Raw genomic sequence first — 25176 nt, 5'->3', positions numbered from 1 at the left:
TGGGTGAACCGGAAGTCGAGAGGCGGTGCACACCCGTCGCGCATGCGCAAACACGGCTGTCGGAAGGTGGCGAGCCTGAGGCGAACAATGGCGGAGCTGGGCGAAGCCGATGAAGCGGAGTTGCAGCGCCTGGTGGCCGCCGAGCAGCAGAAGGCGCAGTTTACTGCACAGGTGCGGGGACGGGGAGGGTGAAGGGAAAGGAAGTTTCACCTTCCTTGGTGGTCCTGGGCACGCTCGGAGGTCTGTACACTGGCGGCTCACTGGTGCTCGATCCCGGCTGCATCCCATTCCCCTCACGAAAGACAAGTTATGGCTCTCCTGTCCCTGGTGACCGGTAGTGCTCAGGTGCCAGCTATATAAGCGTAGCGTGGAGAAAAGAAAAGGTGTAAAGCAGGGAAGATTTGGGCGACGCAAGGGTACGGGAGACTAGTTAGCCGGCGACATGACTGGGCTGGCATTCGAAAGATCTGGGTTCTCATCCTCCCTCTGCTCCTTGCAGGCCACGTGCCCGTAGAAAAGATACTCATCCACTGTGGGTTTTGGTTTCGCCGTCACCCCACTGCCTCACTGGATTGTGAGGATCATATGCGACAATGTATTTGAAAACGACTAGAACATTATCGGAGGAAGGTGGACTCTGAAGTAGTCGCTGTAGACTATGGATGTAGAACAAGGGTTTGGAGCCCTTCGGACATGGTTCTAACGCGGCCTGACTTCTTGCTGGCTACATGACCTTGGACTACATAATCACGCCTCTTAAATGGGAGGTGATGACAGCTATCCTTGAGGACCTTAGAGAGAACTGATTTCTTAGTACCCAGCCTCACAAATAGTAAGCTCTTGGTAAAATGGTTTTTTCCTTTTGGGTGGGAGGAAGAGGGTGCTCGGATGACCAGCAAGAACCCTGGCTAGAAATCTTTGGGCCCTGAACATTCTAATGAAAGTGCACATAATTTCTGTGCCTGTATGTGCATTTTTCTGGGGAGTGGATCTATAACCCCCAAAAGGTTAATGGAAGAATTACCTTGTCTAGGGGATAGGTTTGGAATAAAATGAGTGCAATAGTTTGGGAAAATTAATTGGTTCCCTAGTTTGTTCACAATGGTTCTAGCTACTTTGGGGAATATAAAAGGTTATTAGTCCTACCTGAGAATGTACAATCTGTAGGGACGAGGATCTGGATCAATATTGGTGACTAATTAGGAAATGAAGAAAGAGAAGAGCCCAAAGTGACTCCGTGGTTGATTTAAAGAATGGTTTTGTCAGGTGTCAAAAAGTGAGAAGTTAATAAACAAGAGTTAGGCCTATCTGCAGACCCCAATGGTTACTATTTTTCTTTCCTTTTAGGTGCATCACTTCATGGAGTTATGTTGGGATAAATGTGTGGAGAAGCCAGGGAATCGCCTAGACTCTCGCACTGAAAATTGTCTCTCCAGCTGTGTAGACCGCTTCATTGACACCACTCTTGCCATCACCAGTCGGTTTGCCCAGATTGTACAGAAAGGAGGGCAGTAGGCCATCCCCCAGGAGAATGACAGAAGCAAAGGACTTGTTACTAAGCAGACTTAAGGGCCAGTGGGGGAAGGCTGTCAACCCATTGTCAGATCAGCATCAGGCTGTTATCAAGTCTGTTGGTGCTAAAAAGTAAAAGATGAAATGTTCAAAGAGTGAAATTTATTTATTTGGAATTCAGAGATTCCAGGTTGTATGACATCAGTTACTCAATAAGTGTGAATTCTCCAACTCTTCTTTTAATCCCATTTTAGAATTTAATATAGAGATCTCTGATTGGCAGGAACACTAGAAATAAATGTTCCATGGCCAGTAGTGCAAATGGGGGATTGTAGGTTTTGAAAAACCACCCTAAGCCATATTAAGGGGGTTGGAAGAACCATCAAAGCCTAAGGCATAGAAGAAAATTTGGGGTTAAGAAAGATGAAGAACAAAAAACAGCTTTATTGCTTATACATGACCAAGAAAAGGAAAACATGGCAAAAAAAAAAAAAAAAAAGGCAAGATGTGTATTCCTTGTGAAAGAACAAGCCTGCTAACTTGGGAGGAAGGGAAGGTCAGGACCCAAATAGAGCCAATTTCCTGGAGATGGCCTGTTCTACTGGCACATTTTCCTGAGTCTGTGCTTAAAACCTTTCAGGTACTTTCAGGGCACAGAAACAATGCATGCTAAAACATATATGGCCAAAGCTCCTTCCAACAAAGATTTAACTTGCTCCAGGAACAAAATAATTGCTTTAGATTAAGAGGTAGTAATTAGAGACTATTCCTCTCCCTTTAGACCCCCACTAATCCCAAAAATAAAAATACACACCATGGAACACTGACAATTGAGTACCAAAGTATTAAAATTTAAAATAAATATCCCAAAAGGTAGCACCTGCTCACAGTTAAGGGATAGTGCACCTCTGTCCAACCATGTATTTTAAGACCAAGCACTTTATTAGAAATCTGTCCCGTAAAGAGAACAAATTTAGCAGTTAGAACTAAAAATACCAACTCATGGAATGTCATCATAGTTGTATCTACTGCTGGTGTCTTATACTGTCATGCTACTGTGAAGTAATTCCGTATTACACATCAGGAAAGTAAGGCCAGGAAGGTGAACTTACCTGCTCTGGGCCTCCTCGTAACCAATGAGTGGCAGAACCAAGACCGAAAGTCTGAGTTTTCAAGCTTTTTACTCAGCCCATTAAGTGACAACCAGGAAAAAATAATATGTCACTTGATCTTTCTTCCCACAGTGAAAAAATGCACTTGTGTTCTGCCAGCCTTCTTTCAGTGATATTTTGGTTTCTTAAGAATTAACATACTAAGGATCACAGTATAGCAAAGGGAAATAATGTGGTCTCTGCTTGGTGCTTTAATCCAAAGGCAGACTGGAAGAAGTGGATATGTCCCTGAGAAGCCTGTTTCATTTTGGAAATAATTCAACTTAGTTTCAGGGAAAACCTAAACTTCATGAACAGATTTAGAAATGAACAAGACAACATTTAAATGGCAGTTGCTGCCCTGAATCCAGAGTACCATTAGACAACATGATTATTTCCTAATTCTTCCCCATTTGGTACAGGATTATCTATGACAACTGAAGAAATAATTTGAACACAAGTCCATTTAGGCAAATATACAGCAATGGAACTAGAAAACCATTTACTATCCAATTACCATGTTTAGGCGTATACTAAGTATAGCTATAGGCCCCATCCAGCAGGGAAATTTGCAAAAACTCTAGTCCCTTCTAATAAGTTGTCTATGGATGTTATCATGAAGGGAAAAGGTTTGTTCTTAGGCCCATGTCCTGATTAAGTAAACCGGACCACACCTGTGGGGTCAAAATATAGAAGGATCAAAGCACCAAGGCTAAAGACAAGTTAGTTGTGACACCTGCTATATAAACAGAGAGCAATACAGTGTTGCCTTGTCATACCATCCTACATGGCATTAGTTCCAATCCACCTCTTGATCCCAGCCCTTGACTTCCCCAAATTCAATATTCCGATTGGTGTACCCAGGTCACTATTGGATCCAGCTTTCTGGGTCCTTTAATTTGCTGTATATGCACTCTACACTAAACGTAATTAATTGCAAAAAAATAATCTCTTCAAGAAACCTTCATAACAAAATACCAGATTCCCTTTTAACAAGAAAAGGGGATCAAGCTTAACACCAAAATAGAAGACAAGACGTCTGTCAGAACATACAGATGGCACAAGACAGCTCTGACCTCAGGCCCCGTGCTGAACGAGAGTCACTGGCAAAACCACAAGGAGTAAGAACTGTAAATATCCACAGTCATGTGGAAAACAAAAGTGTTTCCCATTTAGTCATCCTCTGAGCTCTCAGCAGACCTTTCATCTGTAGCTACTTTCCAATTTGTGCGTTTGTTTGTCCTCTCCTGTATTTCATTGTTGGCTACAGAGGTATGGGCTTTTTTCTCTCTCTTTTTCCTTTTGGTTTTCTTAGTGTCTCTTTCCTCACTTTCCTCAGAACTGCTGGATGCTGAATCATCTGAATGTGAAGTGTTACTTTCTGCCTCTAAGAATAAAGCAGGTTTTTTGAGAGACTTTTTCCTGGATTTTTTCTTGCGCTTATGTGGTTGTTTCCTTTTCCTTGTACCAGAAGCCCCAGTTTCTTCTGAGAACTCACTCGAGGAATCTGCTGTTATATCTGTGGCTTCCTTTTTGCTTTTCTTCTGTTTTTTGTGTGACCTTTTTTTCTGCTTTTTTTTGTGGGATTTCTTTGACTTCTTGTGTTTGCGGGATTCATGGGTAGATGACTTTACCTGGGGAGATGTTTTCTTCCCGTTGGTAATATCTTGCTGATCACTACTAATAAGAAAAGTAAAAAATAGAAGCTTTTATGTAAAAAAAAAGCGTATTATTTTAATATTTTGCATTCTAGATTAAAAAATTGAGGTTAACATCTGAATTTTAAATAAGCACTTTAATGTATACTTTAACACTTCAATATTCTCATTGAGTTTTTGTTTCCTCATCTTTAAAATGAAGGTAAAAATTCTAAGCTGCCATACTGAGTTACTGTATGGAATACTATATATAAAAACCAAAATGCTTACAGACATGCCAAACATCAACCAGAGAATGGGAAAACACGGATCACCTCCTAACTAAATCACCTATTGTTTCTCTAGCTACATTTTTGATGGCAAGTATATTCTTTGTAAAAGTTAGGAAATCAATTTATAATACAGATTTTGTACCATCTTAGTTTCTTTCAGTAAGCCTATTTTCCTTACCTGTCTGTTTCAAATTCTTCAGGGTATAACTCTTTATAACCACTGTGACCCCATCTGTAATATGACACATCACATGATCACATGTATTGTTAAAGCAATGCATACATTTTTGGAAATTAAAGCAACATTAGAAAGACTTTGGAGTACATGCATACACAAACATAAACACAAAATAGAGATATGGTAGAACCAAGCCCCCATTATAGCTCAGTAACAGCTACATTTCCTGTACTGTACACTATCACTTCAGACATACAAGATTATTTTGTCCATTTGTAAGAGAACTTGCCATTGCTTTCCTTAAGAAACACTAACGAACTCTTACACTCTGCTCTTTAGCTATGAAGCACTTTTCCAAAAACACTTCATAATATCATGCTGTCTACATGGGGACAATTTTTTTTTTTTTTTTTTTTTGAGATGGAGTCTCACTCTGTTGCCCAGGCTGGAGTGCAGTGGCATGATCTCAGCTCACTGCAACCTCCGCCTCCCGATTTCAAGTGATTCTCCTGCCTTAGCCTCCCGAGTAGCTGGGACTACAGGCACATGCTACCATGCCTGGCTAATTTTTGTATTTTTAGTAGAGATGGGGTTTCATTATGTTGGCCAGGCTGGTCTCAAACTCCTGACCTCATGATCTGCCCGCTTTGGCCTCCCAAAGTGCTGGGATTACAAGCATGAGCCACCGCGCCCAGCCTTATTATTATTTTTTTCTTTTTTTCTTGAGACAGAGTCTCACTCAGTTGCCAGGCTGGAGTGCAGTGGTGCAATCTCGGCTCAACTGCAACCTCCACCTCCTGGGTTCAAGCGATTCTTCTGCCTCAGCCTCCCGAGTAGCTGGGACTACAGGCGCATGCCACCATGCCCGGCTAATTTTTGTATTTTTAGTAGAGCTGGGGTTTCACCATGTTGGCTAGGATGGTCTCAATCTCTTGACCTCGTGATCCGCCTGCCTCGGCCTCCCAAAGTACTGGGATTACAGGCATGAGCCACAGCACCTGGCCTATTTTTTTTAAATAACAACTTTATTGAAGTATAATTCACATATCATGGCATTCAAAGTGTAGTGCCTCCAGCCCAGGGCAATCACTAATCTACCTTCTGTCTCTATGGAATTGCCTACCACATAAATGGAATCATACAGTTATGTATGGACATAGTACATAAATAGAATCATACAATATGCGGTCTTTCGTGACTTGGCTTCTTCCTTCTCACTTAGCATGATGTTTTCAAGGTTTATCCACGTTGTAACATGTATCTGTACTTCATTTCTTTTACTGCCAAATAATATTCCATTGTATGGATATATCACATTTTGTTTACCCATTCATCAGTTGACAGACATTTGGATTACTTGGCCATTATTTTTTGGGGCCATTATTAATAATGCTGGTATGAACTTTTGTACACAAGTTTTTTGTGGGGACAATTAATTTTGATAAGTACACGTTCTCAGGCCAAATATTAATGCTCACAGGAATTAATCACAAACCTGTCTGGCATGTTTGCTTCATAATCATAGAACTTTTTATTCCAGGATTTAGCCTTAAGAAAATCATCTTCCAGTGTCCCAGAAATTTCATTCTTTGGCCTCCAATAGTCTCTTTGACTTTCTTCATCAAAACCATCACTGCGCATCCGGCTAAAAGAGAAAGCAGAAGAACTTTTAGATGTAAAAGCAATCTGTGAGTTTACTTTATGGAACATCATGCACAAAACTCATGGAACAAGCTGAGGGGGAAGGAAACAACATGATACTGTTTAAAAAAAAAAAAAAAAGGCAAAGACATTATCTGCTCCTCTCTATACATTTGTGAAGTCCAGTGGAAGAAATCTGACCAGGCCTAGTGCAGTGGCTCATGCCTGTAATCCCAGCACTTCATCTGTTCCGCTGTACATTTGTAAAGTCCAGTGGAAAAAAATCTGACCAGGCCAGGTGCAGTGGCTCATGCCTGTAATCCCAGCACTTTGGGAGGCCAGGACGAGTGGATCACTTGGGGTCAGGAGTTCAAGACCAGCCTGGGGGACATGGTGAAACCCTGTCTCTGCTAAAAATACAAAAAAAGTAGTTAGGTGTGGTGGCACACGCCTATAGTCCCAGCTACTTGGGAGGCTGAGGCAGGAAAATTGCCTGAACCCGGGGAGGCAGAGGTTGCAGTGAGCCCAGATCATGCCATTGTACTCCAGCCTGGGCAACAGAGTGAGACTCCGTCTCAGGAAAAAAAAAAAAAAGAAAAAAAAAAATCTGACCATTAGTACCCATCCTATTGCAAAGCATAGAGAGATGAAATCAACTCTGGACTGTGTCATGTGATAGTTCACTCGCTGATTCTCAACTAGGAGGGCATGCAAAGAGGGAAGCAGAACATAATCATAGCAAGGGACACTTCAAACTACCCTAGAGATTCTGAAATACACTTCCCTCTGTGCAAACCAGCAACTTACTATAGAGAGGTCCCAATAACAGTGGGAACAAGGTCTAACCCATGGGAATACTGGAGTAGGAAAAAAGTTGAGAACCACTGATCCAGCTTCTGTTTACCATTTCTACTAACTAGCCAGTAAGCTGCTAATCGGTTATCAAAAATTTTTAAGGGGCCAGGTCCAGTGGCTCACGCCTGTAATCCCAGCACTTTGGGAGGCCAAGGTGGGTGGATCACTTTGAGCTCAGGAGTTCAAGACCAGCCTGGCCAACATGGTGAAACTCTGTCTCTACTAAAAATACAAAAATTAGCCAGGCGTGGTGGCAGGTGCCTGTAATCCCAGCTGATTGGGAGGCTGAGGCAGAAGAATTGCCTGAATCCAGGAGGCGGAGGTTGCAGTGAGCCAAGACCACACCATTGCACTCCAGCCTGGGTAACAAAAGCGAAACTCTGTCTCAAAAAAAAAAAAAAAATTGTAAGGGCCTCCTATGTACCAGGTACTGGTCTAGCTGGCAGGAATATAGCAGCAAATGAGAAAATCACAAGCCCTGCTCCTAAAGAGTTTAAGTATTTCTTATATATGTAGCTCTTACACTTACAAGCATGTAAGGATTTTCCCAATTATTCAAGCATTCCTAGGCCTCTCCACAAGGAAGATAACTAAGCCTGCATAATCCTTCATATTTACACTCAAGCTATTAAGGTAATGTGAAAAGGCTGTTGATCTGGTGAAGAGGGTGAATAGACAGGGTGAAGAAAAGTCTGAGGCCAGGCAAGTGGTTCATGCTTATAATCCCAACACTGGGAGGTTGAGGTGGGAGGACTGTGTGAGCCCAGGATTCTATACCAGCCTGGGGAACACAGCAAGACACCACCTCTACAAAAAAAAAATAGCTAGGCATAGTGGCATGCACCTGCAGTTCCAGCTACAAAAAGAAAAGCCTGAAAGAATGAAAGATTAATAGAGAATAGAATGACTGATCAGCTTAGTGACAAGATTCCAGTAGAAAATCTTCAGTTAAAAGCTATCAGGTAAGGTTAGAATCCACAGAACCCTACACATTCATAATTGTTCAGGTAGAATTTTTAAACTCTCCATTGTAAATAAGTACAAAGAGCAGGGCCATATGCATCACAGCCATTATCTTTATGCCTGGGTCTAGATTTACGAAAGAAGGAAGGCTTAAGGACTCACAGAACTGAATTTATCCTTAATATACCAAAGTATTTTTAAACAAAAGTTGATGATTCTGAAAAAGATGAGAATTATCTTAGTTCTCAGAGCTGCAACTTCACCTTGAACTGCTGGGTAGCATTTTCCTTTTGGTCCCCCGGTAAGCATCTTCCATCTGTTTTTCCAGTTCTCTTATTTTCCACATATCTGATTCCTCCTGAATCTAGAATTTTTAAAAAGGAAATAAAAATAAGTTACTAAAAATAACTTTACATTACAGAAAAGTAACTAACTGGCCGGGCGCAGTGGCTCACACCTGTAATCCCAGCACTTTGGGAGGCCAAAGCAGGCAGATCATGAGGTCAAGAGTTTGACACCGGCCTGACCAACATGGTGAAACCCCGTGTCTAATAAAAATACAAAAATTAGCCAGGCGTGGTAGCATGCACCTGCAATCCCAGCTACTCAGGAGGCTGAGGTAGGAGAATCGCTCGAACCCTGGAGGCAGAGGTTGCAGTGAGCCGAAATTGCACCACTGCACTCCAGCCTGGGCGATGGAGTGAGACTCTGTATCAACAAAGAAAAAAAAAAAAAAAAAGCAACTAACTGAAAATACAATCTGACTAATTATTGGGCTACAGACTGGGCTATGATCAGGAACCTGGAAAACAAATTGGTTTCTCTAGAAAGTGGCTGAACAGTCCAATCCAGTAAATCTCAAATATGTGGAATTCTTCCCCAATAGAATTTTTAAACCCCTGCACAGACAAACATCACCTTATCAATCTTGCAATTATGCTGCAATTAGCAAATGATAATGCCACATTTCCAAAATGCAATATGATTTTAATTATATCATCTCAATTGAATCTTAAGCAATCTCATGAGGAAAATATAGCAGCTACCATTATTACATTTTACTGTAAAGAAACAAAAGCTCAGAGATTTTAACGAAGTCAAAAAACTAGTAAGGACAGGTTTTTAAACTCCCTAAGCTAAATCTCTTCTGGTAATATTATAATTTTTGTCAAAAATAAAATAAAATAAAATAATCAGTATGGCTGCTAGGGAATTTCTTGAAAAGCAGAATGTGATTACCCAAAGAACAAGAACACATTTTATTTCTAAGTCTTCCTGCATAATTTCGTTAGATCTGTGCTAGATTTATCTTTTTCTAGCTACCATTTTAAATCTAAGCTTACTATATAACTAGGGGCAGGTTAACATAATTGCATAGGCAGCTTGGGTAACAGTTTTACCCTCGCCCATAATTTTAAAAATCAGGTGATATGATAATAATAATATGATCAAACCAAAAGTAGTACAGTTTACTGAAGAAAACTAAACCAGGGGCCTTGGCCCTCTTTTCATTATATGTGCTCTCCTAGGTGACCTCATCTACTCTCATGACCTCTTATCATCAACCTATACATCAATAATCCCGAAACCTTTATGTCCAGCCCCAACTTTTCTCCTCTACTCCAAGTCTGAATTTTCAACTGCTTGGACATCCTATAAGCACCTCACCATCAACATGTTGAAAACCAAACTAATTACCTTTGCTATCATAATTGTCCCATTTTTTGTTCTTTATCTCAATTAACAGAATCGTCATCATCTACCCAGTCACATAGGTGGTTACACAGTTGACCTTGAACAACAGGAATCTCAACTGTGCAGGTCCACTTATCCTCATATTTTCTTCCACCTCTGCCACCTGTAAGATAGCAAAACAAGTCCCTCTTCTTCCTCCTCAGCCTACTCAATGTGATTTTCTTAATGAAATGTTGTTTTCTCTAGCTACTTTACTACAAGAATACAGTATATAATACATGTAACATAAAAAATATGTGTTAATCCACTGTTTATGGTATCGCTATGGCTTTCAGTCAGTAGTAGGCTATTGGCACTTACATTTTGAGGGAGTAAAAAGTTATACATGGATTTTCGACTATGCAGGGGGTTGATGCCCCTAGCCCCTGCATTGTTCAAGGGTCAACTGAATTAGATTCCATTCTTATCATTATAATCTAATTAGCCACCAACTTCTTTGGATTCTATCTCCTAAATTCCTCTTCTTCATCCCTGCTGTCACTAATTTCATGCGAACCCTCATCATCTCTCACCTGTAATACTGCAATTGCCTCCTAATTACTCTCCCTTCTGTATCTCCCCATCTGATTCATTCCCTACCCAGCTGACAAACCATCTTTCTAAAATATAACTATGATCATGCCACACCCTGTTTAAAAACATTTGATGGCTTCTTTATTGCCTAGAGGAAGAAGTCTCAGCTCCAAACATCACAATCCAACTCTAAACCACTGAGGCCTTATTTTCTGCCACTATCCCCTACCTTCCCTGCTTTCTGGATAAATTTCTTGCCATGCCCCAAGTGATTAATGCTCTTTCTCGTTGCCATATTAATGCATGATGCTGTCTATCCAGAATGATCTTTCATACCTGGTAAACATATAGCTATTCAAGAACCAGTTCAAAGATCAGCAGCTCAAATACCACTAATTCTGTAAAATCTTTTCTAATTCCCCAGTGTAGATTTTATTATTTCCTCCTTAGTGCTCCAAAGCACTTTGCAAATATCTCTGTTACACAGTACTTATCAAACTGTATTATAATTATCTATTTTATTCATCATTTTATTTCCCACTGTGTACGGAAGCTTCCAAAAACTAGATGACAAGAATATTCTTTGTATCTCCCAGTTGTGCCAAAATAATGCTTGGCACACTGCTTGCCTTCAGTAAGCGTTGAGGAGTAACTAGGTTGTACCTCCCACCTTATTGTGAGCATCTGTGTGCCGGATGACATTCCTCAGGAGGACCTTCCCCAGTGGAATCCGTGACATTCTTCAATCTGAAATGAATCAACAAATAACGTTTAGTAATAATTTCTGTTATTACTTTATCTTTTCTTGAAGTTTTATAAAGAAGCATGAGGTACAGGAAAGATCACTGAACTAGAAGTCAGAGATTCTAAAGAATAGTTTTCCCTTTACCATTAAAAGAGGGAAATGCCTAAACACACTAATGTGAGATGAAAGGAGATAATGTACATTAAAGTACTTTGAAAATGCACAAGACTACATAAAATTAGGTGCTTTCATGAGCACCATTTTATTTAATCCTCATAATAACTATTTTTTATATGAGGCAAGTATCTCCATCCCTATTTTGTAGATGAAGTTCCCTTAAAGCTGTAACGTCCCAAGCCACATAGTCCCAGGCAAATGATGTATGTCACTGTCTAGATTAAAAATTAAACCTCCAATCCCAATACAGTTTGCACTGAAGCAAATACGTAGATTTGAGAGTGTCAGGAACCACAGGTGTCAACAGTAACAGAAACTGATGACTCAAAACATCAAATGCAAAGATGTCCTAAATTTCTCCATTTGGGGGCATTTTATTTCCTACTTGGTACGGAAGCTTCCAAAAACTAGATGACAAGAATATTTTCGTGTGTAGCTAGCAGGAGCTTTGTGCAACCACCCCAACGCTCACTCACCCCTTGATCCTGAGGAAATCAGGCATCTTGTTAGTGAGACGAAGAACCACTCCATTACAAGATCTCCTCCGACCCAGGAAGCCAAGGAGTCAGGGCTCAAAGGCAGCTCTGCAGCTTCACCCGAGTCCTTCGTGAAAACGCAGCCTTCCCACTGGTTACTCTGCCCTCACCTGTGGCCCAGGCCACTGCCGCGTTTCCCCCAGCCCAGACCGACAGGCAGATCTCTCTCCCGGACTGAGGCCGGAGGCTGAGCCGGGGCGGAATTCGGACAGCCCGGTTGACCTGGGCATTCCCCGCTCACGCTCCTCTAGGACGAACCCCGGGGGTAAGTTTCACTCCCCAGAAAGGCTGGGAACGCTTTGGATGGCTACGGCCTTCGGTTGGGCCCCAGAAAGTATCTAGGGAGCCTGAAGCGGGGGTTGAGGTTTCCAAGTGGAAGACAGAGAAAATATCCCCATCTTTGTCACCGGGATCCCTGTTCCCCAGCGGCCTCGGAGCTCCCGGTAACCTTCCCTCCAAACGCCCTCCCCACACAAATACACACAAACACACCCATACCGTGCGCCGCAGCCTCGCGTGGCGGGGTTAGCGGGGAAGAAGTGGTTTGGGAGAAAAAGGAGGAGACTTCCTTTTCAGGCCGGAAGTCGTGCTCCTGAGAAATCGTCCCACCAACAGGCAAGCCCAGAGACTCCCACAAGGGAGGGTTTTCAGGACACTCCAGAGGTTGACGGGTGCAGAAGGAAGGCGGGCGCTTTCCTGGAAGAGAAGTAGGTCAGGCCCAACTGAAAAGCAAGCCTGGCACCAGAAGGGGGACATTCCGGAACTAGATATGAAGAGACTTTTCTCCCTGAAGTTCCCCGGACCCAATTAGATGTTGTACCCAGGCTGGTTACCCTGGTAACAGGCGTCGCGGTTTGTCAAGGAACTGAGAGAAGAGGTGGATTTGCCAACCTATGGAATGATTACCCGTTAGAACTGAGAGAAGAGGTGGGTTTGCAGACCTATGGAATGATTACCCGTTAGTTAAGTTTCCCGTTTAGCGTAACCCTTACACAGTAATTGAAGAATCTAAACCTCTTTTCCTCATTCTAAAGATGCTGTGGGACACCTCTCCAATGGGAGAAGAGGCTAAGGAGATTTATCTGAAGACGTAGAGAAGTGTCCCAGCCTCTCTATTAGCTTACTTAATCTCGCAATAATCCTATGGTAGAGATATTATCGTCTTCATTTTGAACAGAACATTAATTGCTCAAGGTCACAGAGCTAGTGAGAGATAGAACTAAGACCGGAATCTAGGCATTCTGGCTCACAAGTCCATGCTTTGAAATACTAAACTATACTGAGGATTAAGGAAGTCTTATGTGGCCCTCACCCCACACCACACCTCTGGCAATGTCAGAAGTGGGGAGCCACCAGTCAGGTGTTGGAACAAGAAGATCAGGAAACCCAGACTTAAAATGATTACTCTGACTTGTCAGGGTCCAAGTAGAAGTAAGGCCTTATCTGAGAGGACAATGTGAGAATTTAGAAAGAGGTACTAGATAATTAAAGAATAAGGAAAACATAAAGTGGTGCTGATCCACAACCTTTTAGACACAAATGCTGTCCTAACTTCACCAAAACAATTCCTGACCCATTCCACCTCCCCAAAGCAGAAATGAATCAATAATTACACAGACAGTTTTCTTCCTGAAGTCGTGTTTTTCCACAGGCTTAAGAAAATTATTCACCACTCATCAGTCATGGAGACATCCTCAAAAGGTCTGCTTACCCAAGTTACTCAGTTTTGGAACCTCCTAGATGATCTAGCTGAAAGTGACCCTGAGGGCTATGAGAAGTTTATTCAGCAGCAGCTGAAAGAAGGGAAACAGCTCTGTGCTGCCCCAGAACCACAGCTTTGTCTACAGACCAGGATTCTGGTATGTCGAGTTGGTGCCAGGGATGGGGAGGTCTAGAATGAAATGATCCCAGAATAACCAGAGAATACTTTACACTTAGGTATTGCTATTTTTGTTTTGTTTTGTTTTGTTTTGTTTTTGAGACAGAGTCTTGCCTTGTCACCCAGGCTGGAGTGCAATGGTGTGGTCTTGGCTCGCTGCAACCTCTGCCTCCCGGGTTTAAGCGATTCTCCTGCCTCAGCCTCCCAAGTAGCTGGGATTACAGGTGTGTACTACCATGCCCGGCTAATTTTTGTATTATTAGTAGAGGCGGGGTTTCACCATGTTGGCCAGGCTGGTCTTGAACTCCTGACTTCAGGTGATCCACCTGACTCAGCCTCCCAAAGTGCTGGGATTACAGGCATGAGCCACGGCGCCTGGCAGACTTTTTTTTTTTTTTTTTTTTTTTTTTTTTTGAGATAGGGTCTTGCTGGCTCTGTCGCTCAAGCTGGAGTGCAGTGGCACAATCACAGCTCACAATCACAGCTCATTGCAGCCCAAGCGATCCTCCCACCTCAGCCTCCCAAGCAGCTGGGAATCACCACACCCGGCTAATTTTTAAATGATTTTTGTAGAGACAGGGTCTCCCTGTGTTTCACAGGCTAATCTGGAACTCCTAGGCCTCAAGCAACCCTCCTACCTCAGCCTCTCAAAGTACTAGGGTAACATACGTGAGCCACCACCCCGGTCTGGATTCCTAATTAAAAGCCAGCAGCCTTGGGGAAATCAAATAACAACAGTATAATCAAACGCAGTTTTAATACATGAAATGACTTACTTGGAGCCTAAAATTCTTTCATTCCTGTGGTGAGTGGCTTTTAGGATATTATTTTTTAAATGTTTTTGTTTTTGTTTTTGTTTTGAGATGGAGTTTCACTCTCGTCACCCGGGCAGGAGTGCAATGGCACAATCTTGGCTCACTGCAACCTCCGCCTCCTGGGTTCAAGCGATTCTCCTGCCTCAGCCTCCCGAGTAGCTGGGATTACAGGTATCCACCACCACACCTGGCTAATTTTTGTATTTTTAGTAGAAACGGAGTTTCACCATGTTGGCCAGGCTGGTCTCAAATTCCTGACCTCAGGTGATCCGGCCGCCTTGGACCCCCAAAGTGCTCGGATTACAGGCGTGAGCCACCATGCCTGGCCTTAAATGGTTTTAAACTAGGTTTTGAGATGTGCAAAATTATTTGCTTTCCAGAAACCAAAAGAAAAAATACTTTTTATCAACCTGTGTCAGTGGACAAGGATCCCAGCTCCCCAATCAACCACTCATCCAGTACCTCTAACTGTTGGCAAACCAGAAGATACAACTGAGATATCAGGTACAAATAATTGAGAGAAAGCACATTGTAAAAATTTTATTAGGAATGGACAAGATCTTACTTGGTTGAGAGCATTTCAAGTAAAATTCTTTATTTGTTGATAATATAATTACAATTAGTGTATCTTTATCCAAATTTAATACTGTTTAACTTTTGTAATAAGATGAGCTGTTTTAATCCATGCAAAAGTGCCAAGAAATGTCATAATTGCTGTAGCACTACTGTGATTACCTCTGAAAAATACAGGAATATTCTCTAGCTTTATCAGGAATATGGTTTAATATATTGCCTGACAGTATCATTAGTGCAACAATTTGTCTTCATTTCATACCCTTTCAATTACACACACAGATGCTTACACAGTCATTGATGTTGCCTACAATCCTGATGTTCTTCATGCAGCAGAAAAGGACCAAGTGAAAAAAAATCAGTTAATTCAGATGGCCATGAAATGCATTGAGGAGAAATTCCAGTTCACCCTCTCACACTCTTACCATATTACCAAATTTAGAATAAAAGGAAGCATTCAAAGAATGAAACAAAATCTGATGGGAATCCAAACTGATTCCATAGATTTAAGAGAAAAAATGAGAAGGGGTAAGTTGATGATTGTAAATGGAAAATTAAACTGCTTTAAGATGTTTTTGGATCCTGTATACATTTTGCAAACTAGAAATCTCTATTTTAAAAGGTGAAAAACTTAAGATAGAAAAATGCAAATATTAAATATTAGAAATATCATATCATGATTTTTAAATCCTGAAAAATTTTCAATCAAATTCTTTGGTTTAAGATTCTTTTGGCTTGATTCCCAAACTAATTTAACGGCAGCTTTATCTACCATCTCTACTAACACCACATATATTACAGCTCATAGTATTTTATGTTGTAGATTTATTTTTTATCTCCCCTCCACCCTTTTTTTCATAAAGAACTAACTCTTGGACAGATACGAAGCAGTACTATGAGCAATCCAGATCACTTTCCTCAACTGTTACTGCCAAAAGACCAAGTTTCAGGCAAAGCAGTGTGTCTGATAGAAGAGATTTCCAGTACTGAAATCCAGGTGGAGATGAAGATGCCAGCCTATGAACTAAAAATTGTGCATGATCACAGTGAGAAACCTCTGAAAATTGAGTTGAAAGTTGAATTACCTGGTATTAATTCTGTCTCTCTCTGTGACCTTAGTGTTTCTGAGGTAAGTTGAATAGATAACACTGTAAATTTGTATTGGCCAGCATTCACTAACATATATTATGCCACAGTAACAAACTACATAATTTCAGGGGCTTACAATGATTTGCTCAGGTTACCCGGTGAAGGAGCAATTCCCTTCTGAGATGTGCCATTCACATCTCAGCAAAGGGAAAATAGAAATGATCAAACCATGCAGTGGATCGTAATACTTCTACTCAGACATGACACTTCATGATATCACTTCTACTCACGCTCCACTGGCCAAAGTAAGTCACAAGGCCAGTTCTACATCAGTAGGACTGAGAAGTGTATTCTCACAGTCACAGGAAGTCATATGGCAGGGTAAATGTACTATCCTCTTACAGAAGAGCAAATAGTTAGAGTCAGTCCTACAGTCTACCAGTCTACACTCTTGGTTGCAAATATTTGCTTCTTTCTGGAAGGAAAACACCTCCAATCCCAGTATCAGACTCCAAAGGACAGAATTTTGCTTTATCTTCCTCTTGAACCATGGACTAAGACATGTAAAAAAAGTTATGTACTCCCTCAGTCCCATCTGTCATGCAATGTGGAATGGGGAGAAGATAACCGTAATTAACCATCTCAATTCAGAAATGGGAAAAATAAGAGGCACACTGCAGTTACTGGTGCACAGCAATTCTGAAATCCTAGTAGGCAGACATTGTGAGGGCTCCTTTTCTGGAGGTAGAGGATGTTCTTACTTAGGTTCCTTGAGAAAGTTCTGTAATTACCTAGCTCCCCAGTTCCATTTTTTTCCACGACCTTTAGCTTCAGTCTTCAGGAAGATGTTTTCTTTTTTTTCCCCTTTCCCACTATCCACCTTGGCCACATCTGAAGAGTATTGGAGAATGTGCCATTCTTATATGCTAAGTAGCCTCTTCAGCCTGGTTCCTGCTCATGGAATCTGGGGGCTCAAAGGATTGTTTTAAATTTTGAAGGCAGTTTCTTTTAGTCCAGGCTGGTAGCATTTTGATTCCAGTCAGTGATACCCATAATTCCTTTTTAGACATTGCCCATATTTCAAGACTTACCTGTCTCTTTAGACTTAATTGCTGTCATTTTAGCCAAATGTAAGGATTTACTGAAGTCCACCTTAATACAGTCAGAGGTTTTGGCTGGGTATGGTGACTCATGCCTGTAATCCTAGGACTTTGGGAGGCCGAGGGGGGGTGGATTGCCTGAGCTCAGGGGTTCGAGACCAGCCTGGGCAACATGGTGAAACCCTATCTCTACTAAAATACAAAAAAAACATTAGCCGGGCGTGGTGGTGGGAGCCTGTAGTCCCAGCTATTCAGGAGGCTGAGGCAGGAGAACTGCTTGAACCCGGGAGGCGGAAGTTGCAGTGAGCCAAGATCGAGCCACTGCACTCCAGCCTGGGCAACAGAGCGAGACTCTGGCTCCCCTCAAAAAAAAAAAACAAAAAAATTCAGAGGTTTTAACAAAGAGCATAAAGATTTAATCTTTGCCTCTATATTGCCTTAATCAGCTTGGTTGATAAAAGTAATTTCTCAATTTTATCCCTTACTTGCTGAAAATAAAAATTAGTTCCACTTTTCAGTCATTGAGTCTTGGAATCTTGGGGCTCTATAAAGTCCTTTTTATTTATTTATTTATTTTGAGACAGTCTCACTCTATTGCCCAGGCTGGAGTGCAGTGGCACCATCTCAGCTTACTGCAACCTCTGCCTCCCAGGTTAAAGCGATTCTCCTGCCTCAGCCTCCTGAGTAGCTGGGATTACAGGCATGTGCCACCAAGCCTGGCTAATTTTTCTATTTTTAGTAGAGACGGGGTTTTGCCATGTTGCCCAGGTTAGTCTCGAACTCCTGGCCTCAAGTGATCCACCTGCCCTCAGCCTCCCAAAGTGCTGGGATTACAGGTGTGAGCCACCGCACTCAGCCAATTCCCTTTTAATTTGACTTGCAAAATGGTCCATTCTAAGCTCATCTTTCTTGTAATACCCTGTTAAATGTAGTGAACAGAACCAACACATTACCATCTATTTTCCCACTTCTTCACATAAAGCCACAAATCAACTAGGCACAGAGTATTTATCATCCAAATTACTGTGATAGTTTCACTAAAGGCTTCATCATTATGAAACATGGATCACTACCTTTCCAGGCTCCAATAAGTTTCCTTGCTGTTTGCTGGTCAGCCACATAATTTAGGATGGCAACACTCTACTGTGGTACTGTATCAGTTAACATGTGATGTAGTGAGCAGCAGTAACCACCTTAAAATCTAAGGGATTTACAACAGTAATTTTTTGCTCATTCCAAGTCACATGGCAACAAATGGGATCTTTTTATGGCAAAGGAGTGAATAACTGGGAACAATAAGTTAGTATCGCAAATTTTAAGCAGGAAATAAATCTCTTGGTTTATTATTCTTAGGATGATTTATTGATTGAAGTATCTGAGAAGTACAGATTACATCTGAATCTTCCAAAACTTATTGATACTGAAATGACCACAGCAAAATTTATCAAAGAAAAATCCACGCTAATCATCACAATGCCTTTGGTGTAAAAGAAGAGCATCATATGTTTTGGGTTTTCAGTGCTAAAGTCATGGGAATTAAAGGACCTTCATTTTGGCTAAAGAGGTAGTAGTTTATCTTAAACACCAATTCCATTATTTTCTAAGTTCATTTTGACTGAGATTTTCTCTTCGCCTGTTATGTCAAATATATATGTGTGTGTATATATATATATATATATATATATATATTTTTTTTTTTTTTTGAGACGGAGTTTCGCTCTTGTTGCCCAGGCTGGAGTGCAGTGGCACGATCTCAGCTCACTGCAACCTCCGCCTCACGGGCTCAAGCGATTCTGCCTCAGCCTCCCGAGTAGCTGGGATTACAGGCATGCACCACCACGCCCGGCTATTTTTTTGTATTTTTAGTAGAGACGGGGTTTCACCATGTTGACTAGGCTGGTCTTGGACTCCTGACCTCAGGTGATCCACCTGCCTCGGACTCCCAAAGTGCTGGGATTACAGGCATGAGACACCATGCCTGGCCATGTCTTATATTTTTTAACTCACTTCTTCTCAAATAAACATCAACCAGAATTAAAAACTATTGCTATGACACACTTGTTTTAAAAATATCTTAAGTAACTTATAATTTGGGAAAATTCTAATTGTTTCCAAGTAACAAGTGAGAACTCTTGGTTTACTGCTTGAAAAAGTCTCTAGTAAATTTTTCTATCAGGAAGAAATTCCAGACTGTGCAAGAAGTTTTTTATTATCAGGATGGGCCATATCAGTGAATCTCCTCCAACAATAAAAATACAGGGTCAAATATAATATTCAAGCCTATTTAACCTCTGTACTTCATTGAGACTGAGTCTCGCTGTGTTGCCCAGGCTGGAGTGCAGTGGCACAATCTCGGCTCACTGCAACCTTCGCCTCCCAGGTTCAAGCGATCCTCCTGTCTCATCCTCCTTAGTAGCTGGGATCACAGGCATGTGCCACCACGCCTGGCTAGTTTTTGCATTTTTAGTAGAGAAAGGGTTTCACCATGTTGGCCAGGCTGGTCTTGAACTCCTGACCTCAAGTGATCCATCTGCCTCAGCCTCGCAAAGTGCTGGGATTACAGACGTGAGCCATGGCACTCAGCCCCTAACCTCTGTACTTCAGTTAAACAACTCTGCCAGGAGACCCAGCTACCCAGCCAGACATTTTAGTATCATATATAGACTTGTCAATAGATTGGATACAATGACATAGTAACAGCAAACAAAATATATCTTTTTTTTTTTTTTTTGAGACAGAATCTTGCTTTGTTGCCCAAGCTGGAATGCAGTGGCGCAATCTCAGCTCACTGAAACCTCCACCTCCTGGGTTCAAGCGTTTCTCCTGCCTCAGCCTCCCGAGTAGCTGGGATTACAGGCGCCCGCAACCGCCCCTAGCTAATTTTTGTATACTTAGTAAAGACAGGGTTTCTCCATGTTGGCCAGGCTGGTTTCGAACTGACCTCAGGTGATCCGCCTGCCTTGGCCTCCCAAAGTGCTGACATTACAGGCGTAAGCCACCACGCCCGGCCTGCAAAATATATCTCATATTTGAACAAAAAAAGTAGTTGACATTGGGACAAGTGCTTTTCCCCTAAAGAAATGATCAGAAGTACAAAAGTGATGTACATTCATCTCTTCTAAGCTCTGAAATACAAAGGTACCAACTATCCAATTTATACATCAAGTAAGCTATATGCAGACTTTAAACATCCCTTAATTATCTTTTCTAGATACAAGTTTCCTTTAATTATCCTTGTAATAAAGTTTCTAGTTCAACATGCAGGCCAAAGTTCTTACTACTTTTAAAACTTTTTAACTATAGAAACTAATGTTGTGTAACAGAAATAACTGATACATGACATTTAAAAGCAAATATAATTTTTTTTTTTTTGACAGAGTCTCGCTCGGTCACCCAGGCTGGAGTGCAGTGGCGCGATCTTGGCTCACTGCAACCTCTGCCCCCTACCCCTGCCCCATCCGAGGTTCAAGTGATTCTCCTGCCTCAGCCTCCCCAGTAGCTGGGATTACAGGCGACTGCCACCACACCCAGCTAAATTTTGCATTTTCAGTAGAGACTGGGTCTCATCATGTTGGCCAGGCTGGTCTTAAACTCCTGACCTCAAGTGATCTGCCCGCCTCGGCCTCCCAACATGTTGGGATTACAGGCATGAGCCACTGGGCCTAGCCTAAAAGCAAATATAATTTTCTTAAGCCTGGTCTGGATTTTTTTTTTTTTTTTCCTTGCCTCAAATCTCCTTTTTGAAGGCCTGGCCTGGATTTAAATTCTACTAGCAACAGGATAATTTATCTCCTGAAAAATTTCTGGAACTGTATCATGTCCTAAAATTAACAAACCTATTCTCACCCCTCAAAAAAACTGAGTGCCTTCACCTTATCTTTACTCCTACAAAATCACTACCAAAATGTATTTCCTAAAAACTCCTAACCACATAGAATTGAATCTCTACCCTTGCACTCAGCACTTAGATGCTATTTTCATCAGTATCTGTGTTTGTATACTCATTAAAATGCACATCAAGACCTAATATACTTAAAGTGGTAAAATTTACATTCTAGTTATTTTCCAAAATATTCTCACTCATTTTGTATTAATAAAAACAGCTCTATCTTCCCCTCCCTACAAAAAACAAAATGGGGCCCAGTAAGGGCATTAACTAATAATGAACTATGGACTGGTTTAAATTGGAACCTTACTGAGATTTCTTTTTCTCAAATTAGAAATTTGGAGGCTGGGCGCGGTGGCTCAGCTGTAATCCCAGCCCTTTGGGAGGCTGAGGTGGGTGGATCAATAGGTCAGGAGATAGAGACCATCCTGGCTAACACGGTGAAACCCTGTCTCTAATAAAAATACAAAAAATTAGCTGGGCGTGGTGGCAGGCACCTGTAATCTCAGCTACTCAGGAGACTGAGGCAGGAGAATCACTTGTACCCAGAAGGCAGAGGTTGCAGTGAGCTGATATTGTGCCACTGGACTCCAGCCCGGGCGACACAGTGAGACTCCATCTCAAAAAAAAAAAAAAAGAAATCTGGAGACCAGATTTTTCTACAGACTTCATTTTTAGATCACTTACCAGTAGTGATGATGATTTCCCCATGTATTCCAGGACTTGTGCATTACACATGATGAACATTCCTCCTATCTCTCTAACGTGCTGGTTTACTCCTTTCTAGACCATGCCTTGGGATACCCTAACTTCACAATCACAAGCTTCAGAATTGGGAATAAATCACCTAACAGAACCAGACCACACTTTCCATCTTGATAATAAGTGCCACACCCCAACATGGGGTGCTTCAGGAACTCTTTGAGCTTAAAAGTGTTAGATTATATTCTCCTGAATGCAGTCCATATTTTGCCAATTATATAAACTCAAAATTTATCTGTATTGAGAGCTTATACATACATGGCTGTCCCTAGATCTAAATAATTTAAATGTGAAAATAATTACCAACAGGTCAAAAATTAAACCAGACATATTGAAGATTTATACTTTAATTTTTAAATAATCACACAGGAACCAAAAACACTATTTCTAACTTTTTTCTTTCAGTTCTGGTAAGAGACTGAATCCAGATTTAGATTATAGCTCAGATTAATTTTTAACTCAACAATGTTTATTAGAAGGCAACTTTTTATTTTTTTTCAAGGGAACAACAGAACCACAAGCATTAGCGAAAGATGTATTATCTTTGAAGTTTTGAATGTTTGAACCAGATTTGGATCATATTGATGATGGTCCCTTGTGATAAGCTTGTTTCTTTTGGATAATCTTCAACCTAAAATTACTAATTACTGAAAAATCAGATTAATGTATTGTTTTCATAATAATACAGCAAGGTAAAAGTCTGTGTGGAATATATGGAGTGTCACTTGTGTACCATGTAATAATGAATATTTAGAAACAGATTCAACACTGAAACACTTAAAGCAAATTTCAGGGGCTAACTCCACATATTACATATACCAGGAAGCACTGGTCAGATTCATTTTAAGTAGTCATAAATAATTTCAAACGTTTATTAAAACACATAAATATTAATAGAAAGTCTGGAATTGTGATAATGTTCCCAATTCATTTTTATAATCCAGAATATCGCCTCCTTCCTTCCTTCCAAAAGAAAGGCAAAATCTAACAAAATAGAAAAAAGTATTTAGGCAAATAAAGTAGCAACCTAGTTAATTTTTTCTCTCCAACAGTATTTTAGGGCTTTCTTATTTTACATGAGACGATGCTGGAGTAGAAGGACACAGAACACTTTTTTACACACATTTAACTTTTTTACTTTATCAAAGTAGAAATTACGATTTTGTTTTTGGCATTTTTAAGCACTCCAAAATGTTTACCAATGTACCCCTCCTTTTCAGACAGGATTTGGGATAAATGGACTTTGGCACATATCTAACTCTAGTAACAATATTTTACATATGTACACTTATTCCATATATATTCCTTAGTTATTTGATAGCATTTTCCACAGTGGAGTCATAAATTCTGTTCATTAGGTTCATTTACAATGAACTACCAGTTAATCTTAGAAAATTTTAGTTTCACAACTTCTGTTAAATTATATTAACAATGTTTCTTTTTTGGAGGTAACTGTTGAATTCTGTACTCAAAATTACACATTTGTTTAAATAAATATCCACACAAATTCTCATTTACATCAAGTAGCTGGTTTATATTTAGATTATCTCAAGTAGGGGGGAACAACCATGTGTAGGAATTCATAGAAAAATAAACAATCAGCTGAAGAGGTCTAAGAAAATGCTGACTTTTAAAATTTCACTTATTTTCCTTGAAGTTTTCTACCCTTCCCATCGATGATAAACCAAGATCATGTAATGGAAAATTTCAAACCAGGGCTAAATTCTAAAGTAAAGCTTCAATTCAAGCCCTTCCCCCAAGAGAATTAATTTTCCTGATTTCTCTTTCTCTCACATCTAAGGAGAACATTTTAGGCAGTTAAATTTCAGAACTTCAAGGTTTCATCAGGGTCACCTTTATGTACCTGTCTTTAGGGAACCACAATTCTACCTATCGTACATTTCCTAGAGGAAGTACTTATCACCAAAGGGCTAGGCAAGGCCACATACATGTCCCTTAATTAGGAGTACAGAGCTAAAAATCTGGTGTCTGATTATTAAATGTGCACAATATTTGGGTGTAATCGGCATTTTAAAAATTCAGTAATGCCCATTACAAATAACTTATCTGGACAGACTCAATAATAAAAATAACTGGTTAAAATAAAAAGAACCACCTGTTTAATAACATATAAATATCTTGTTAAGAATGAATCAGTGTGACCTGGGAGAGTTTAGAAATTCTTGAGTTAGTTACAACAACATAGTGATAGGTTTTTCAAGGTACTTTCTAAACTCAGCAAGCCACTGGGCTCCAACTGCTCCATCCACCACCCGGTGATCACAACTGAGTGTAACAGACATCATGCTAGCCACATCAAACCTAGAAAAAGATAAAGACATTTTAGATATTCTGAAAGAAAATACTGCATTTCAGCCAGTAACCACCCAAATGCTCACTCCTACCCTATAATCCCAACCAGGTAATACTTCCTATCTACTCTTCCAGTCTCCTATACCTTTAGCTCAAATTTATAGCTTGAAGAAACAGACCAGATACCTGGAGTATGGGTGGGCAATGGGCCAAATCCTGTCCTCTGCCTGTTTTTATTAGGTAAAGATTTACTGCAATTCATTTGTCTTGTTTATGCCTCCCTTCATACTACAATGGCAGATTATTTGCAACAGCAGCCATATGTCCCAGAAAGCCTAAAATACTTACTATACAACTAAAAAAAAGCATGCTGACTCCTCACCTAGAATAAATAAGGCTTTCCACCTCAAATAGGACTAACTGCATTTAGTAAAGTTGCTGCCTTGAAGAATTTCATATTTTTTATATATATATAATTTTATTTGAAGATACAATATAGCATGCCAATAACTATATATAAAACTGAGACTCTGGCCAGGCACACTGGCTCATTCCTGTAATCCCAGCACTTTGGAAGGCTGAGGTGAGCAGATCATTTGAGGTCAGGATCAAGACCAGCCTGGCCTACATGGTGAAACAACATGTCTACTAAAAATACAAAAATTAGCCAACTGTGGTAGTACACGCCTGTAATTCCAGCTATAGCTACTTGGGAGGCTGAGGCAGGAGAATTATTTGAACCTGGGAGGCGGAGATTGCAGTGAGCCGAGATGGCACCACTGCACTTCCGCCTGGGTGACAGG

At 40.8% G+C, this 25176-nt stretch overlaps 4 protein-coding genes across 10 annotated transcripts in view; 2 read left to right on the top strand and 2 right to left on the bottom strand.

Annotated features, from left to right (window-relative positions):
• The first annotated feature begins 42 nt into the window (after positions 1-42).
• TIMM8B (translocase of inner mitochondrial membrane 8 homolog B) lies at positions 43-1665 on the top strand. Its single transcript, XM_001146364.5, has 2 exons — positions 43-171; positions 1348-1665. The coding sequence occupies exons 1-2, from the start codon at positions 43-45 to the stop codon at positions 1513-1515; spliced, it is 297 nt and encodes a 98-aa protein (XP_001146364.2). The 3' UTR covers positions 1516-1665.
• Positions 1666-1936: 271 nt separating this feature from the next.
• NKAPD1 (NKAP domain containing 1) lies at positions 1937-12743 on the bottom strand. 4 transcript variants are annotated; one of them, XM_001146132.7, is made up of 6 exons: positions 12455-12743; positions 11169-11245; positions 8494-8594; positions 6267-6416; positions 4772-4825; positions 1937-4343 (listed from the first exon to the last, which is right to left on the bottom strand). In XM_001146132.7, the coding sequence occupies exons 2-6, from the start codon at positions 11235-11237 to the stop codon at positions 3836-3838; spliced, it is 882 nt and encodes a 293-aa protein (XP_001146132.4). In that variant the 5' UTR covers positions 11238-11245; positions 12455-12743; the 3' UTR covers positions 1937-3835. The 4 variants fall into 4 exon arrangements, with proteins under 4 accessions (XP_001146132.4, XP_009422427.3, XP_009422426.3 ...); XM_009424152.5 differs by having other exon boundaries at positions 1937-4340; positions 12455-12562; XM_009424151.5 differs by lacking the exon at positions 12455-12743 and adding an exon at positions 11897-12034.
• Positions 12744-12774: 31 nt separating this feature from the next.
• On the top strand, positions 12775-18973 carry PIH1D2 (PIH1 domain containing 2). 2 transcript variants are annotated; one of them, XM_009424153.5, is made up of 6 exons: positions 12775-12883; positions 13608-13815; positions 15031-15154; positions 15506-15751; positions 16087-16352; positions 18766-18973. In XM_009424153.5, exons 2-6 carry the CDS (start codon positions 13639-13641, stop codon positions 18898-18900), a joined length of 948 nt encoding a protein of 315 aa, XP_009422428.1. In that variant the 5' UTR covers positions 12775-12883; positions 13608-13638; the 3' UTR covers positions 18901-18973. The 2 variants fall into 2 exon arrangements, with proteins under 2 accessions (XP_009422428.1, XP_016777471.1); XM_016921982.4 differs by having other exon boundaries at positions 13592-13815.
• Positions 18974-23573: 4600 nt separating this feature from the next.
• DLAT (dihydrolipoamide S-acetyltransferase) overlaps positions 23574-25176 on the bottom strand; it is a 38529-nt gene continuing 36926 nt past the window's right edge. For all 3 annotated transcript variants that reach the window (XM_016921981.3, XM_054661633.2, XM_054661634.2), the window contains exon 14: positions 23574-24382. In XM_016921981.3, the coding sequence (XP_016777470.1) occupies positions 24253-24382 (130 nt within the window). In that variant the 3' untranslated portion in view covers positions 23574-24252. The remainder of the gene's footprint in view (positions 24383-25176) is intronic.

The sequence above is a fragment of the Pan troglodytes genome, chromosome 9, assembly GCF_028858775.2.
Source record: "Pan troglodytes isolate AG18354 chromosome 9, NHGRI_mPanTro3-v2.0_pri, whole genome shotgun sequence".
Lineage (NCBI taxonomy): Eukaryota > Metazoa > Chordata > Mammalia > Primates > Hominidae > Pan > Pan troglodytes.
Note: the sequence above shows the minus strand (reverse complement) of the source record. Positions and strands in the feature narration are given on the sequence as shown.